At 43.8% G+C, this 17481-nt stretch overlaps 1 protein-coding gene across 2 annotated transcripts in view; it reads right to left on the reverse strand.

Moving 5' to 3' along the window:
* Positions 1–17481, reverse strand: part of LOC308329316 (ALK tyrosine kinase receptor-like) — a 139827-nt gene that overhangs the window by 15600 nt on the left and 106746 nt on the right. For both annotated transcript variants that reach the window (XM_080783561.1, XM_080783562.1), the window contains 8 exons: positions 17232–17330; positions 16366–16521; positions 12561–12674; positions 11487–11673; positions 8457–8547; positions 8057–8121; positions 7623–7752; positions 5805–5902 (listed from right to left, as the gene is read on the reverse strand). In XM_080783561.1, coding sequence (XP_080639687.1) covers positions 5805–5902; positions 7623–7752; positions 8057–8121; positions 8457–8547; positions 11487–11673; positions 12561–12674; positions 16366–16521; positions 17232–17330 — 940 coding nt within the window. The remainder of the gene's footprint in view (positions 1–5804; positions 5903–7622; positions 7753–8056; positions 8122–8456; positions 8548–11486; positions 11674–12560; positions 12675–16365; positions 16522–17231; positions 17331–17481) is intronic.

A 17481-nucleotide genomic window follows, 5' to 3' on the forward strand; every position in this document is an offset into this window, starting at 1 on the left:
ATTTCGCATGTGGATTATGCCCGCCTCATCAAAAAAGGCACAAGGCGTGTTGAATCCATAACGATTTCCAACCCCACACCTTTTCATTAATTTGCATTTGAACAGAACTCCACATGTGATGTGACTCATCTATAGGGACTCGATTGTGTCTGTGAAGTTGAACTTGGATTAGCCTGGAGCTAATATCATATTATAGTTTCCCATAGTGCTTCTGTGGCTCTGCCCACCTGCTTCATTCAGGGAAAGAAAAAAGAGGTGTGATTTACTGGTTGTGTGGGCTAGGACGATTCACATTTTATATTGTGCTGCATTGTTTAATCTTCTGAGAAAGAAATGGCAGTCGCTCAGAAACCTGTGTGATACTCATTTTTGGAAAAAAGAAAACGGCATTTTTAAAAATGCATTCATTATTTTGATAAAGTACTCATATGTGGGAGAGCTTGTGGATTGAGTAGAGGATGTGGACTGTCTTTTTGATTTCTCAACGTCTGGCTTATCAAATCGGCCACAAGTCATAATTGTCCCTCTTCAGACACGAATAACACAATAATAATCAGGATACAACATGTCCTGTTAAACTCTATGCAGAAAGTTAAACCTGCAAAAAACTCACAGCAACTGCAAGGAGGATAACGAGACTGGATAGAAGTGAAAAGTTTTTCACCAGGGCACTTCAAATAGACTACTCAAATAAGATACTGGAGCTCTCATACATATGAAGTCTGTATACTTACTCCGGCGACTGACTGACATTCTGCTCACAGTCAGAACCCAGTAAATGGAGTTAGAATGAAGCGCCAGAAGGCCTTTCATTTGAAACGACGGATATATAGGAAGTGGCGCCTCAAAGTTATGCAGGATATTGTCGCTGTCGGATGTCCAAAACGGTTCCTTTTTAAAAGATTGATGAAAAGATTGATTGAAGATGGAGTGCCGTGATTTTTCTCCAAACATGATCATCAGGTATCATCTTCTGAATGCACTAAGTGTCTGTCTGTCTGTGTGTGTGTGTGTGTGTGTGTGTGTGTGTGTCTGTGTGTGTGTGTGTGTGTGTGTGTGTGCGCACGTCTGTAATCCACGTACTGTAGGGTGGATTACAGAGGGGTCGGTCGGACCCACGGTTGTCCAGAACCGCCACAAAAGGCCTCTGCCCGGGCACTGGACATGGGGCCCCTGCCCAGGCTCCATATATGGAGTTGGCCTGTTGTGTCACAACACTCCATATTTGGGCATGCCTGACAGAGATTACAGACAACGATATTATATCATTGGAATTACCTGTGGGGATAAGCTTGGGAATGACTGAGTTTGAGTGGAATCACTGGCAATGCAGACGCTGAGGGTGTTATTGAGGACCCCTGCATGCATAATGGATGACGGCGCTGCCGCTGTAAATGGCCCCTGTTCATTTTTGGGAGCCTCTAAACACTCCATGTTGACTTCATCAGTCTATCAGAATCAGTTGTATTGTTACTTCCATAATACACAGGGGAGAAAAATACCGTTCTCCACAACTCATGGTGCTTGTCACAGCAACAACAGAACAGACACGGTAAAAAGAGGCAAAGGCATTATAAACATAAAAAACGAGAGAGAGAGAGCGAGTAAAAAAAAGTGCTGATGCAAGTGCAATATACTGTACAGTACTATAAAACCAAGTAAAGTCGGTGTGCAAGCTACGTGCACCGAATACTGCACCATACGATGAGGTTTTAAGTCGAGGTTTGTAACTTCTGTCCGTCTGATAATTCTTCGAACGTATTGGCCATGCACTGTGGTGCAACATATGACATTTGAGCTTACTCTCAAGAACAGTTTTACAATATTACGGGATGCACACGAAAGTAGTTTTTGCCACTCGGTAGGCGTGATGATGATGTCACGCGCATAGGCCCTCATTTATCAATTGAGTGTCAAATCTGCCCCAAATTCGAATGTAGGTTTTGTAGTACACTCACGTCGCCACGGCATTTATAAAGTGATCGCAAACAGCTGATCCTTCCTTAATTTAGTTCCAACGTTAATAAATGTGACGGCTGTAATCTATCTGGCACGCCCTATGAAATCAAGCCTCGCCCTCGTTTTTGCGACATGAACAACTGCAGTATGTCCTTGGAAACCATAGTTACATGATAACTTGTTAACTTCGAGCCTTGTGCATGCACATTTCTGGTTAGTAAACCACAGCATGCATTGTTTTAAAATGGTCCCCCAAATTGTTCACACTTCACACCTATCGGCCGGGGATGCGCTACCCTCCCCCCCACCCCCTCCATGCTCCACGCGCCTGCTGTGTGTTGTTAGTTGTAGCCTATATTAAAATATTAAAGTATTTATTCATTTAATATAGCCTACAACAATATATTAGTGAACGAAAACCTGAACCTGCATGTGAACCATGAATTACCGGTACCAGCATGCGCTCATGCAAAACACTGTTTAAATGGCTTAAGCATCTAACTTGCAACATTGTTTTTAATTGCACGATTTTAATTGCTTGCACACTTGGAAATATCCTACAAATTTCATATGACATGCCTTTACAAAATATATTCTTTCATATGTATTATTAGTTTTATACATTAGGAGTGAAAACATATGTTTAGATGCCTGTGACAGCATGTCAGCAGTTCAGACAATGCTGCTCCACTTGTGTACGACAGAAAAACAGCTGAGGACAAAGCCTACGACAGCTCCCGACCTAACGTGATTTTTGTCCTGGCTCACGTTCAAGTTCAAGGTTTTGCGGAAATGATAAATGCCGGAAATTGCGGGAATTCGGGAATTGTGTCATGTTATTGTTCCTCTATGTAGGCCATAGGAATAATGGTGTGTAAACAGTATAGCTGAAGATTAAAGCTTACTGAATAAAAGTAACGTGAAACAACAAATCCATTTAGTGGCATCATAACTGTTTCAGGAAGGAGGAATAATTCCAGTCAGAGCGTAACTGCACGGCCCTCACGCATGCACGCATGTTGTGCATTTGAAATAGCAGTAGTACTTAGCTCATGCTAAATGGTGTAGAAAAATCCATGCAAATGATTTGTTTTCGCTCTCAGGCAATACTGAACCGTGAAAGGCAGCTCACTATAAGTCACACGCAGCAGGCAGGGGGAGGGGCTGCAGGGAAGGTCATGGCCATGCTGTGTCATAACAGTGCAATGCAGTGCATTGTTATCACACCATTGTTACAGTAAATTAACGTTAACTGGCTTTCGCAGGTCGCATTTACATTGTTCATTTTAACTGCAGCTTAAAAACCCATTCAACTGCCATATAGCCAAAGAACAATTACTTTCATTAGCCCTGTTTCAACGGCTGATGTATCGATATGCCAACGGTGAGACATTAAGGCCCTCACAAGTATAGTAATACAAGTACACATGTGTGGCACGCACACGCGCTCACACACAACACACACACACACACACACACACACACACACACACACACACACACACACACACACACACACACACACACACACACACACACACACACACACACACACACACACACACACACACACACACACACACACACACAGGTTCATGACGACCTTTGCTGCATGTCTCTCCCCTTCTCTCTCTTTCCTTTCTATCTTCACTTGATACTATCAATAAAGGCAGAAAAAGCCAAAAACAGATGTGTTTTGGCACCTAGGCACCTCTGTGTTACTGATCCGTTTGGTATGTGTCAAAATGCGGCCGCTATTTTGTACACATCACTTCTTCCTTGGAAATATCTAGCAGTTAAGCAGTTAATCTTTTACTTAAAGGTAGGATAAGCGGTATTGATCTTGTTAAATAAATAGCTCAATATTATCATTGAGCTATTCTGAGTAAGCCCTCTCTGTCAGGTGGGACATAATGGGACCATTATGTCCAAAACTGTTACTTTTCATGATTAAAAAAAATAGCAGATAAGCAAGCTCAAAACGCACCTCTTGTCCTGTTCGCACCACGTTTCAAGCTTTTCAATAGCTTGTCTGCTATTCTTTGATACTTTTGTGTTACACTGTAGTATGATAAAGTAGGGCATTAATTTACAAAACACAAAAGCTTTAAATATGGAGCCAAGAGGTTTCTTCCTGACAGCAACAACAATGTGTACTTAAAGCTACTTCCCATCCGCTGCACACCGGTCCTGAACTCACCGCAGAGTAAACACACCTATAAAAGATGAAATGAGCTTCAAGGACAGTGTGGGTGAATGTTAAGTTGTTAACATAGACAGCCAAGACAGGCATGAAGGCAGCAGTGAGGGCTGTATAGAACCTAGACGGCAGCCTCCGGAGGAGGAGGAGAGGCGGCCATTAGGCGGATTGATGGCGCTTTACCGTGCCATGTTTGAGCAAACGCACTTTAATTGGTCTCGTTTGTCATTGGATAATTCCACCAGGCCATCAGAGAGGGGCTGGACAGAAGGAAGGAAGGATTACCTATAGAGCGTCGCAGTCCCGCCCTTTTTCAGAACGACGAGTGGCCCAGGAAATGATTCTCCATTCATTTTCTCCATAGGCTTTTCAAAAAGTATTTATTTAAAGACGGTTACGATTTGTCACGATCCGAGTTGGCTTTGTCTGCAGCGTTTTGAAAAGCCTATGGAGAAAATGAATGGAGAATTATTTCCTGGGCTAATCGTCGTTCTGAAAGGGGGCGGGACTGCGACGCTCTATAGAAGTGACTGAAACAGGGAAAACAACTTTGACTCGAATTGTTGATGAAATAGTCGACCTACAAGCTCTCACAATGTGTTACACCACAATGCAACTCATTGTTTTTAAAGTTTTGTTTGGCATTTGCCAGGCTAATAGTGAGATGAGAATGTTCAAAACATTTATCTTTCAGAGCCTTTTATTTGCAGAACAGAGTTCGTGTTGGATGGATGGATGGATGGTGACAAACATTTAGCAAACAAGACTGCAAATAATGGGAAATGCAGCCACCCCTGTGTTCAAACAACAAAAGCTAGGAAACAACCAAGGTGAGTGTGGTCAGCTTCACTTCAACGCTTCCTGTATTCTGGGGGGATCGAGCCGGGACGTGAATGGTGACCTCTTTTAACAGATAGTGTTTTTGTATATATGTTTGTGCTGTTGTTTGTTGCAAGCTGTTCTGTCTAGTGATTGAATTGTGAGTGTTTTAAATGTGGACCAGGACCACAAGCGTCAAATTTGTGTTTTTCCCCCAACTGGCTATACTGTTAAGGCCAATTAAGGGGCAATAAAAACAAATCTATTCAACTCAACTTTTCCAACTAAGCTCCATGTCGTTCCACATAAGAAAATAAGTACCAGCAGCAACATTATATACAGATCAGCAGGCTCGCACAAGTTCTCTCATGAGGTAACCTCCACACTCATAGCATTCAAATGACAACTGAAACAGTGGTTAAAAAAATAACTTTTTTTGGGGGACAACGGATTCACCCAAATAATTACTTATTTTCTATCAATTATATATGCCATGACACCTTGAATTCATGGAGATTCTGTTTTAATAATTCGATGACCGGCTGCTCTTTGCGTCTTCTATATCTCTTTGAGTCTGCTATTCCGCTGGTCATCAAATTATTGGCTTAGGAATGCAACAAAAATAAAATCTCCTATTCAAGGCTTGATGGCGTGTGTAATTGATAAAAGATAAGTCATGTTTGGGTGAAATACTCCTTTAATGATGCGTATGTATATTGTATAACATCATGTCTCACCCCTATATGGCTGAACCGACTCCACACATACGTACAAATCAAAGCAAAATGGCAATCACCTGTGCACAAATTAGCAAAACAACAATCACCTGTGTATGAACTGGTTCTCCTCCAGGTACTGACTGCCTCTGGCGATGTCTCTGGCCACATTGAGGAGATCCACCATGTTCAGGCTGGATGGATGCTCCTGACAACCCCAAGGGGAGGGAGGGAGAGAGAGAGAGAGAGAGAGAGAGAGAGAGAGAGGCACACGTACACACACACACACACACACACACACACACACACACACACACGCAAGCACCATTTTTAGCAGTCAGCAATGAGATACAGACAGTGACCAATCTGAAATGAATAAATTCCCCCATGTGGTGGTCAGTGCCAGGGGAGCTTAAAGCATAAATCATACAAAATAGCAGATCGGCTATAGAGGGTATGCGCATGCAGAAAGTGAGTGGCAAATTTAGTTTAACGTAGTTTAACGCTGTTTAATGTAATCAGATAAGACTTTTCTGTTTGGATGTATGGGCTGTCAAGGCCAGACAATAGTTTTGTGCGTTCCCACATAACTTCCGGGAATGATGATGATGATGTCACACGCACACCCTCTATTTTCGCCACAGAACACCATTGTGCAACAAAGTATAATGCATCAGGCTTCACAGTGAGGTGTCAGGCAGATAGGCAGGTACAGATACTGAACCTGGACAGTACACAGACTACAATCTATTTCATACACTAGCATTTGGGTGTGTGGGTGTGCGTATGCACACTCTGCACAGTGCACTATGTACTGTACTGTATGTGTGTACTATGAGTTGTGTGTGCAATGATGATTTTGCTTCATTTAAGTAAAAGTAGCAATACCTTCATCCATTTTGGGCGGGAACGCCTTTTGGTGTTTTAAACATTATGTTATAATTTAGCTATTGAAAAATAGCAGATCTACAAGCTCATAGCGCACCACCGAGTGGCGCGCTACGAGCTTGTAGGTCTGCTATTTTTGAAAAATCGTGAAAATGCGGCACAAATCTTTGAATATATATATTCTTTCAGAATACTTTTTTATTTATTTTCTACGTCAGGCCTAAATGGGTTAATATAAAAACACAGGCCTTACAACTAGTGAAAGGCCTGTATTCAAAATGTACTTGATAAAAGTATTAGCATCAATATAATTAATTTCCTGAGAGTACAAATGTAAAAGTGTTTTTTTTCTCTGCTATTTCCGAATAACCAAAACATAAAATAGGATTAACGTATGTATGTGTGTATGTGACCAGATTTGACTGAGAGCCTGCCATTGCGCAAATTCCAGCTTTCTTTTCTCCAGAGGAGAAAAACTTATATTTGTTTCCAAAATGAGTTAATAGCACAGGCAAACTCACTAGAGCATGTCTGAAATAAGTGTCAGAGCTGAAACCGAAATGTAAATATGAAATAAATGCTTAAACATGTATAGCTAGGAGTTGAGCAAACAAGCCTGTTTGCTCAACTCACTGTTTTCTGCAAGACATTACTCTATAAGCCATAACTCCAAAAATGGTGGGTCAAACTGAGCAACCAATGTCAATTTGAAGCTATGATTCCCTGCTTTCATATGACAATCCAAAAATCCAATGGCAGTCCCTCAGTCAAATTTGGTCACATATATGAAGATATGTTGAACATGGGTGAAGTGCTGCTATGAGTATAGCCTACAGCACATGAGCTGATAGGTACTGTGAGTGTCAGTGCGTGTGTGTGTGTGTGTGTGTGTGTGTGTGTGTGTGTGCGCGTGCGTGCGCGACAGTGCGTGTGTTAGTTTGCGTGGTATGTGTGTGTGTGTGTGTGTGTGTGTGTGTGTGTGTGTGTGTGTGTGTGTGTGTGTGTGTGTGTGTGTGTGTGTGCGCGCGCGCTGGCCTCACCAGTCTGGGTCTGGTCTCCCTGAGAAAGCTCTTGAGGTCTCCTCCAGCCATGAGCTCCAGCAGGATGAAGCGTGGCAGAGCCTGAAGGCTGACACCGATGCAGCGCACAATGTTCTGATGGCTGAACTTACTGCCAGCACCACGGAGAGGAGAGGAGAGGAGAGGAGAGGAGAGGAGAGGAGAGGAGAGGAGAGGAGAGGAGAGCACACATCATCAGTGTGTGTGTGTGTGTGTGTGTGTGTGTGTGTGTGTGCGTGTTAGGGATCGGACAGTGTGACGGAATGTGTGTCACCAACCGTTTTAATGACATTTACTGAAATTAATGTAACATTAATGTAAATATGAACAGCGTTAGTAATGGAATAGATCACTTAAATGTAATCTATAATGTGTGTATGGGTGTTCGTGTGTACACGTGTGCACGTGGTACCTACCTAATGATCAGAGCCTCCATTAGAAAGTCTAGTTCATCTTGCTCAGAACAAACCTCTGGCAGGGTCTGTTGCCAATGACAGGAACAAAAAGCATGGTGTAAGTATATAATTAGTATATAATTATTAGTATATAATTCCAGTCCCACAGCATTGACACATGAATAATTGTACCTGTCGTCGGGCAGAAACCGCTCATCTCACAAAAGCATCAAAAGTAGCAGATGGAAAAAGCTTGTGCTTTTAGATCTGTTATTTTCTCCAATGTCTGTTTTGTATGTTTAACATTATTCATGCCCCGGCCCCTCCCGTTTTCATATAATTATGAGGTTTCCATCCGACAGAGAATATGTGTGTATTAAAATAGGAGAGGGAGAGAGAGAGAGAGAGAGAGAGAGCCCACCTTGACAGCTACTTGCATTGGGCTTGGTTCTCCTGGTATGCCCACAGCCAAGCCTTCATAAACCTCACCAAATGCACCATGACCCAGACCCCTGCACGTGCACACACACACACACACACACACACACACACACACACACACACACACACACACACACACACACACACACACACACACACACACACACACACACACACACACACACACACACAGAGGAGGTAAACAAACATAGCAGATGCGTCACAAACAATCTACGGTAATTTCCAAGCTAAACCCTATAAAATACTACAGTATCTGTTCCTGAAAACCTTTTAGCTGAGACAACAATTACACAGTGAGTTGAATAATCAACACATTGATTCTTGATGGCAATGTGTTGACTTAATCCACGTCTTTTGTTTCCGACAGAGATTTTTTTTAGCCTCCTATTTACTCAAAGCGACATAATTCCTTCTGGCAATGAATCGGTTGCCAAGATACAAGCAATTGTAACCTGTGGAAAATGATGAAAGCGTGCCGTTGACAGATGTTCCATGAAGCCAGTTTGAACCAAATGTGGTCAAGGACGTCTTGATGTGTCTTAATTAGTCTCTCTCATGAATGATGTAGATGTATAGACATCCAGCAGTCCCCTCTGCTGACCTCTATAGGGAGAGAATAGCCTTCCTGACGGAAACCACTTGAGCGTCACCTTAATTGTTCCATCAAGATTTTTATGAGCCAGTAAACTACTATGTTGCAGTAAACTATACACACACGCATGCGCGCACACACACACACACACACACACACACACACACACACACACACACACACACACACACACACACACACACACACACACACACAAGTAAGTAAGAAAATACATAAAATGAATTTGTTTGTGGTGGTTCTACAACGACCATGGATGGTGGTGATATAGGCCCCAGAGCCCATTACTATTGAATGAATTACCATGATCTGGAGGAATAGGACATGTTATTCATTATCACATCATGACCCCCAATGAATGGCTGGAATATCCCCCCCCCCCAGGCATAAATAATCAATTTAGAGGACCCCAACGCCACCGAAAATTGCGATGGCGTGCAGATGGCTCATTTTTTCCGATAGTCTTGAGCATCTCAAGACCTTAGGCCCACGAGATAAGACAGATCTTGATAGCGGTATCTCAGCAGCAGAAATTGAATTTAATTGGCAATTAAAAAGATGAAGAGTGGGTAAAGCTCCAGGGCCGGACAGCTTCCAGAATCCCGATTGAGTTCTTTAAAAAAAAAAGAATCTGCAGGCAAACTAATCCCGCTTCTAGGGATGTGTGTGTGTATGCTGAGGCGCTGGAGCGTGAGTCACTCCCAGTCTGCTTTCAGTCAGGCCACGATTTCAGTTCTATCTCAAAGAGGGAAAAGACCTGCAGAGCTACATAATATGTAGCCTCGATACCCAGGCTTTCATTTCGTCTGCGCGAAAAATGAAAGCCTGGAGGAACGCATTGGCTGCCTTGGTCTAGAAGTGGGAGTCAACGCTTCCGGGTGAGTGTCGCTCCAAATTATGTGACGTAGCGCTTCACTAGGTGGGAGACGAGTGGCCAGGGCTGACAGACAGATCGGTGAGATCCAATCAGGGCGTGCGCAAATCTCAGCCGCGACCCACCCCTATAGACCAGAAACTTAACACAGCTCAGGCTACATAATATGTAGCTCTGCAGGTCTTTTCCCTCTTTGAGATAGAACCTTGGTATAACATATTATGTTATACCAAGGTTCTATCTCAAAGAGGGAAAACACCTGCAGAGCTACAGATGTTATACCAAGGTTCTATCTCAAAGAGGGAAAAGACCTGCAGAGCTACAGATGTTATACCAAGGTTCTATCTCAAAGAGGGAAAAGACCTGCAGAGCTACAGATGTTATACCAAGGTTCTATCTCAAAGAGGGAAAACACCTGCAGAGCTACAGATGTTATACCAAGGTTCTATCTCAAAGAGGGAAAAGACCTGCAGAGCTACAGATGTTATACCAAGGTTCTATCTCAAAGAGGGAAAAGACCTGCAGAGCTACAGATGTTATACCAAGGTTCTATCTCAAAGAGGGAAAAGACCTGCAGAGCTACAGATGTTATACCAAGGTTCTATCTCTTCTAGAAGACTGGCTTCGGTCAGGGACTGCAATGGAAATAAGCCGTTGGCTTTCTTGCATTTATCCTTGATGGTGGTGTATAATTGTGTATTTTCTGTATACATGTGAACAGTGGTGGAAAAAGTACAAAGCACCAATACTGCAATATAGAAAGTCCGAAATTAAACATTTCGTTGAGTAAAAGTACCAAAAGTATAAAGTACTCACAATGCAGAATGTCCCATTTCAAGTTTTCAAATGTATACAAAATATTTTGAAAATAGCAGATCTACTGTGAGATTGTAGATCGGCTATCTTCAATAGCCGAAATGTGTATAGGGCTGAAGTGGTTAATGTATGTTTTGTAATGATAATCAAAGTAGTAGTTTTCAAATAAATGTAGTGGGGTAAAAGTACAATATTTGCCTCAAAGTATTGTTAATTGGCAATACTCAAGTAAAGTACAAATACCTCAAATTGTACTTAGTTACTCTCCACCACTGCAAGGGGCTCTATGCACATAGAATAACTCTTCCTACTTCCAGGACCGTTCCCTACTTCCTTCACAGGTGTTACCGATGATACTAATGAAGGCTCTGTTCCATGTAGTGTGCAGTGGATCTCAAACATTTTAAATTTCAGGACCCCGAGAACTCTGAGGGTGTACAAATGTGTACACTCTCAGAGTTACACGCCCGTACGGGGCCATGTGGAACCCACTCAAGGACACTTTGAGACCCACTGGTGCAGCAGAGTGTTTCCAGTGAGCCAACACGCACAATAACAGCACCCTGACTCTGTTTGACCAGAATGGAAGAGAGCCTTCACCTGTGAAGGAAGTATAGGGAAGGAGCCCGAGTTTTTTCCAAAATGGCGTGTGTGCATATATAAAGAGCCCATTCTGTTGCCACGTATACCTGGTGAGGGAGATGTTGCGCCGGGGCACCTCCTTCAGGTCGTTGACGGAGGCCGTCTTGCCGGCGAAGCAGTAGTTGGGGTTGTAGTCGGTCATGATGGTGGAGGCGCGCAGCTTGCTCAGCTTGCAGTCGGGGCTCTGCAGCTCCAGCTGGATGGACTGGAGCTCTGTGTGCTTGCGCCTGTACACTGGTGGTCACATGGCAGGAAAGGAAGGCTTCATTACACATCTCTATTGTTACAATTCTCTCAATTCCACGGCCACATTTTTTGTGCACATTGAGCTTCAAGAAAGTACAGCTTTGAAGAAGAAATGAGAAATGTGAACGTGGAAACGATTATGGAGATTGTGCAAAATAATTGCGAATCAGGCCATTATGTAATTATTGTGACAGGTTTCTCACTCTCGCTCCCTCTCTCTCTCTTGAGCTGTAAACACATTACTTTGCATGTGTGCATGCGTGCGTGCGCACACACAACACATCCCATGCGTACGTACGTGCAACATATTTAGTTTTACCACGTGCACCGGGCCTAATTTATGAGCGTTGTCACGCGGCGCTCATGCAGCCATCCGTCATTTGTGCGTTCCATCCCTCAGCACTGCATGCCACACTCCCTCGCACCACCTCGTGCATGCGTCTGTGTGTGTGTGTGTGTGTGTGTGTGTGTGTGTGTGTGTGGATGTGTGGATGTGTCTGGAGGTGATAGGCTCAAAGCTGAGAATCATGAGAATGTCTGCACTCTGGATTCTCTCTCGGTGTCTCTCTGTTTCTATCTCGTCTGTCTATCAGCAAGTAAATGAGTGTGGAGCGATGAGTGTGAGTGCGCGCATGCATGTGCGCGTGTGTGTGTGTGTGTGTGTGTGTGTGTGTGTGTGTGTGAGAGTGCAAATGAACCCATAATAAGGGTTTGTTTGGTTCCATGTGTGCACTTATGGGGGTCCTTTGTTGAAATAAAGATGTTCGAGAACCACCGTGCTACACCTAATTGAACAGGGGCTTCATTAGCAACATTGGTATAAGTAACACCAGTGGAGGAAGTAAGGAAGAGGCCACATGTGGTTTGTCACTCACTGATCATGACTCCAGACACGGCCAGCAGCAGGGCAGCGATGAGGGCCGATGTCCCCACGGAGAGGCCCAGGGCCAGGTGGGACAGGGAGGGCTGCTGGGGCAGGATGGACACCTCTGGAAGACACGGCACATTTTCATTTACTTTCATGGTCATTTGCATAAACATCCCATTTGGTCGCATTTTTTGTCAGCTGAAATGTTTTAGTTTTAGTCGACTAAATATTATACAGACATACAGACATATATATCAATAGAATGCCACAGACGAAAAACAGTCCACACTATTGATCCATAATGTATAAATGATAGATAAGGGTTCAGCACAACGAGGCCTTTTCGTGGAGGGGTCCGAATGAAATTTGGACTTAGACTGTTTTTCGTCTGTGGTACTACAAAATGCCCGAAAATGTGGGCGCTATTTTCGGAGCCCGGACATCCACACACAACCAGGCATAACATGACTTGTCTTAGTTCCATTATATCTCTTCTCCACTAGTCCCTCCAGGACATTTTTATTTAGTCTAGTTTTCATCCGTTGACAATATATTTAGTCCTAGTTTTAGTCATCACGTGGTTATATCACACATTTAGTTTCCGTCAGTGAAAGAAAGCAACCAACATAGTCGCCAAAATCAACACAAACAGCACACGTGTTCACCGTCCCACCGTCCCCGAGCCATGTATTAGCATTCATCTCCACATTTCCCCCGAGACGTCATTAATTAGGTGGGCTATAGTGATGACAGAGTGCAGCTTTGAGGCGTTGTGCGGGGCGGTGGCTGCGTGTCAATTCACCCCTTTTAAGTGATGATGGGGAGATCTCATTTAGGTGGTTTTAATAAGATATAAATTACACACGCTGGGCAGAGAGAGGGACAGACACAGGGAGAGACAGACAGACAGACAGACAGGCAGACAGCAACAGAGAGATTCACAAAGAGACTCCCAGACAGACAGAGAGACAGAGAGTGAGAGAGATAAATAGACAGTCAGACTGACAGAGACCTGCATGTGTGACCTCGCAGAGCCTCCATCAGAGAAATCTCCCATTCCTTCAACTTTTTTTTTTAAGCGTGACATTGTCTAGAGGTTGTATTGACAGCAGCACATATCTTATCTCCAAGGTGTTAGAGCCAATGCCAATATCACATTCTTTAGGGATTCATGTGTTATTTGGACTACTCTGTGTGGTACACAAGGATATTTTGTGTCTGAATGCAAAACTGAATAATCCTTGTGTGAAGGCTGCAGATTCAATCAGTGTTTTCTTGAGAAGCGTTAAGAGGGTCAACAAAGTTGGAACATTTTTAAATTAAAAATAATACTTTAAGCTGTTTATGTTGGGATATGGGGCAATATTTCAATAAGGTGCATATCCCTCGTCTTGGAATTCAGTGTGTATTATGCCAGTAAATCGGTTATCGACCATAACAGCAATGTTGATCGGTTATTGTATCGGCCAGACGTGTCACATCGGCGCATCCCTAAAAAAATAATCTGAACTGGCTGCAAATGAATTGTCTATCAATCATCATGTTTCTGTTTCACCATTTCCTCTACACCCTCGCTCTCCACACCTCCTGTACTGCTTGTAGATAATGGGGTGGCAGTGTTAGCTTTCACAGAGCAATTTGGTTTAGTTTTAGTCAGATTTTATCATTTTAGTCATCTGAAATGTTTTAGTTTTAGACTCCACACCTGGTGAGAGCAGGTGTGGACTTGGTGAGATGTAGGCGGGGCCCGGACAGGAGTCAACCCACAGAGCGTAGTCCTTCCACGAGCAACATTGATCTACCTCCCAGACCCGGCAGAGTAGTTCCGGAACAACTGATTGTGTGGCCCTGGTCTTTCCCGAAATGGGACTGATCAAGGGTAGCTACTGGGACGTAAGTCGGGACTTGATCACTCCGGCTGGGTCACTTGAGTGAGGGGTATATGTTGCGAGACCTGAAACCCCGATGACCTTGGGATACATCACTGAGGATACGACCCAGGTGCATCCATGCAAAAAAGAAAATCGTTTAATCATCATATCTTAGTTCTTATTTTGTTTTTGTCATTGAACAAAGATGGTCGACGAACATTCCTCGTCATGGTTTTCTTCGCTTTTGAACTCAAGCCTTTGTAATTTTCCTTTTTTCCCCCCTGTTGAGCAACACTTGAACTGAACTGGCCGACAGTGTAGCCGGCCTGGCCAACGTGGTGGGGACTGCCCAGAACTCTGACATCCCATTATTCCGACTACGTGGCTTGGCGTGCGGGTATAGGGTTAGGGACCGTGTGGTTATAGGGTTAGGGACCGTGTGGTTATAGGGTTAGGGACCGTGTGGTTATAGGGTTAGGGACCGTGTGGTTATAGGGTTAGGGACCGTGTGGTTATAGGGTTAGGGTCCGTGTGGTTATAGGGTTAGGGACCATGCAGTTATAGGGACCGTGCAGTTATAGGGCCCGGGGTTATAGGGACCGGGGTAGTCATGCGGCGCGTCGGATCAACACGCTGTCAGAAAAATCAGCCGTTGGAAACAATTAATGACATGGCACCGCCTAGGTTGGTGTTGCTGCATTGTGAACGCAACATGAATCAGGCAATACAATTCGGAATCATCCCTTATTAGAAAACTAAAAGGATTGTCCCTGCTGTGAATGCTAATGAATGCTATGAAAAACTTTAATCTGCAACACAATGTTATACAACAGGCTATGTAGTCCCTGCTTCATCTCTCTCTCAGCTAAGGGCTGAACAACGTTGCAGACCCCCTGGGTTGGGTAATCCCAGGGACTGATAATTATTGAGTGATAAAGATGACACTAATAAAGAACACCTCCTCACGAGATTGGACACATTAGTAGGAGCTGCCTCGGCTTAATTCAGATCGGCACGTTAATGTATTAACTGCTCATTAATTTGCACTCTATTACAGGTACAATTACATTCTTCAACTCAATTAATTTGGTTTTGTTTTGATTCATTTCTGAGCTGAGCGTGATACGGTATGTGTCTCTGCGTGCATGCGTGTACTTGTATGACTAATACTATAGTACAAAAGTATAGTAAAAAGGTTTAGAGGTTAGGGTTGGGATTTTCCCTCGTCTTCTATGTGGTGATGTCACACACTAAAACAAAATGTATATTTTCCTGCTATTGTTTGGCGATTCTCAGTTATTTTCAATGCCATACTGAAGTATCTCCTCAAGTATATAATACATATCTGTGGTGTGTGTGTGTGTGTGTGTGTGTGTGTGTGTGTGTGCGAGCACGTGCGTGTGTGCGTGCGTGCCGTGTGCATGCATGAATGCCTAGAGGGGCCTATGGAAGTACAGAACTGTACGTGTGCCAGAATGCCCAAGTCTGTTATGTAAGTGTCTAGGGACTGTGTGCATATTATGTATCAGGATGCCAATGATGCCCTAATGTATAATGTATGTGTATAATGTATATGTATGATGTTTAACTACTTGGGCCCTATATGATTCGTTGATCCCTGGAACAACATATTTTCAGATGGGGATCGGCGGGCCAATTACATACAGTAATTTTTGGGGGGTACTTGACTACGTCAGAACCACTGACGTAGAAACATATGTTTTTCAGACAACTGTCATGATTTGGAAGACATTGGTATATCTCAGGTCTAAATGGCCTGTCCTCCAGTGTACCTGTGGTACAGTGTACCTGTCCAGTGTACCTGTGGTACAGTGTACCTGTGGTACAGTGTACCTGTCCAGTGTACCTGTGGTACAGTGTACCTGTCCAGTGTACCTGTGGTACAGTGTACCTGTGGTACAGTGTACCTGTCCAGTGTACCTGTGGCGTTGATGCAGGACACGCGGTCGGGGGCCAGGAGTAGGTCGTCGTCGCAGTAGCAGACGGTGCCGCCTCCTTCCTCGTGACACTCGCCCGTCTCACAGTGGCTGCAGTTCGGCACCGGGCTGATGATCACCTCCCCATCGCCCTCCATGCCTGTGTTCACGCACGCACGCGCACACACACACACACACACACACACACACACACACACACACACACACACACACACACACACACACACACACACACACACACACACACACACACACACACACACACACACACACACACACACACACACACACACACACGCGCGCACACACAGGATAGGACAGGACAACTCACGTTATTAGGCCATTTTATTTTGACCAGTTTCCACTCTACATGAATGTGACATGATGCATGTACGTAAGCACGTTCTCAGGAAATGCACAGTGGAGCTGTCAGTTCTAAACGGTAGAAATGGATATTAGATGAAGATGGACAGTAACTAACTCGTATTTTGCTCCTGAGGACCTGCATAACTTTGCGTCTATTTAACGTTTAGTGCAAACTCTAATCGTATCTGGTCTCAAGCCAGCCTACGGTATCCAGGTCATGTCGATGCACGCACACGCACACACATACACACACACATATACATACATACATACATGCATGTACGCTGAGCGTTTCAATCCATCAATCATTCTCTATCCACTCTAGCCGACTCTGATTATGGGGGTCCATGAAATGAAAACGTTTGAGAACAACTGTGTTACATCAAATCAAATGTAACAGAGACTTAATGTGTATAATTATTAATTAGCAGCCCATAGACCTGTGAAGGAAGTAATAAGGAAGTAGAAGTAAGGAAGCAGCACCTTTTAGAGGGTCCATGAATACGTCTCCATCTGGACTGAAGAAGGATGAGCCATCATCCCCGTCATGCTTCGGGTTGTTGTCCACAGAGGTGTTGCCACCTAGAGGCCAGGTGTGGTAATCACACATAATACTTATAATTGACATTATTGACAGTACATAATGATCTGTCCAGCATGTATATACAGTGGCCCAGTGGTTCTCAACCTTTTCTGGATCACGGCCCACTTGGGAATCTTGTAAGCGTTGGCG

Source organism: Protomyctophum bolini, assembly GCF_963924005.1.
Source record: "Protomyctophum bolini genome assembly, chromosome: 15".
Classification (NCBI taxonomy): domain Eukaryota; kingdom Metazoa; phylum Chordata; class Actinopteri; order Myctophiformes; family Myctophidae; genus Protomyctophum; species Protomyctophum bolini.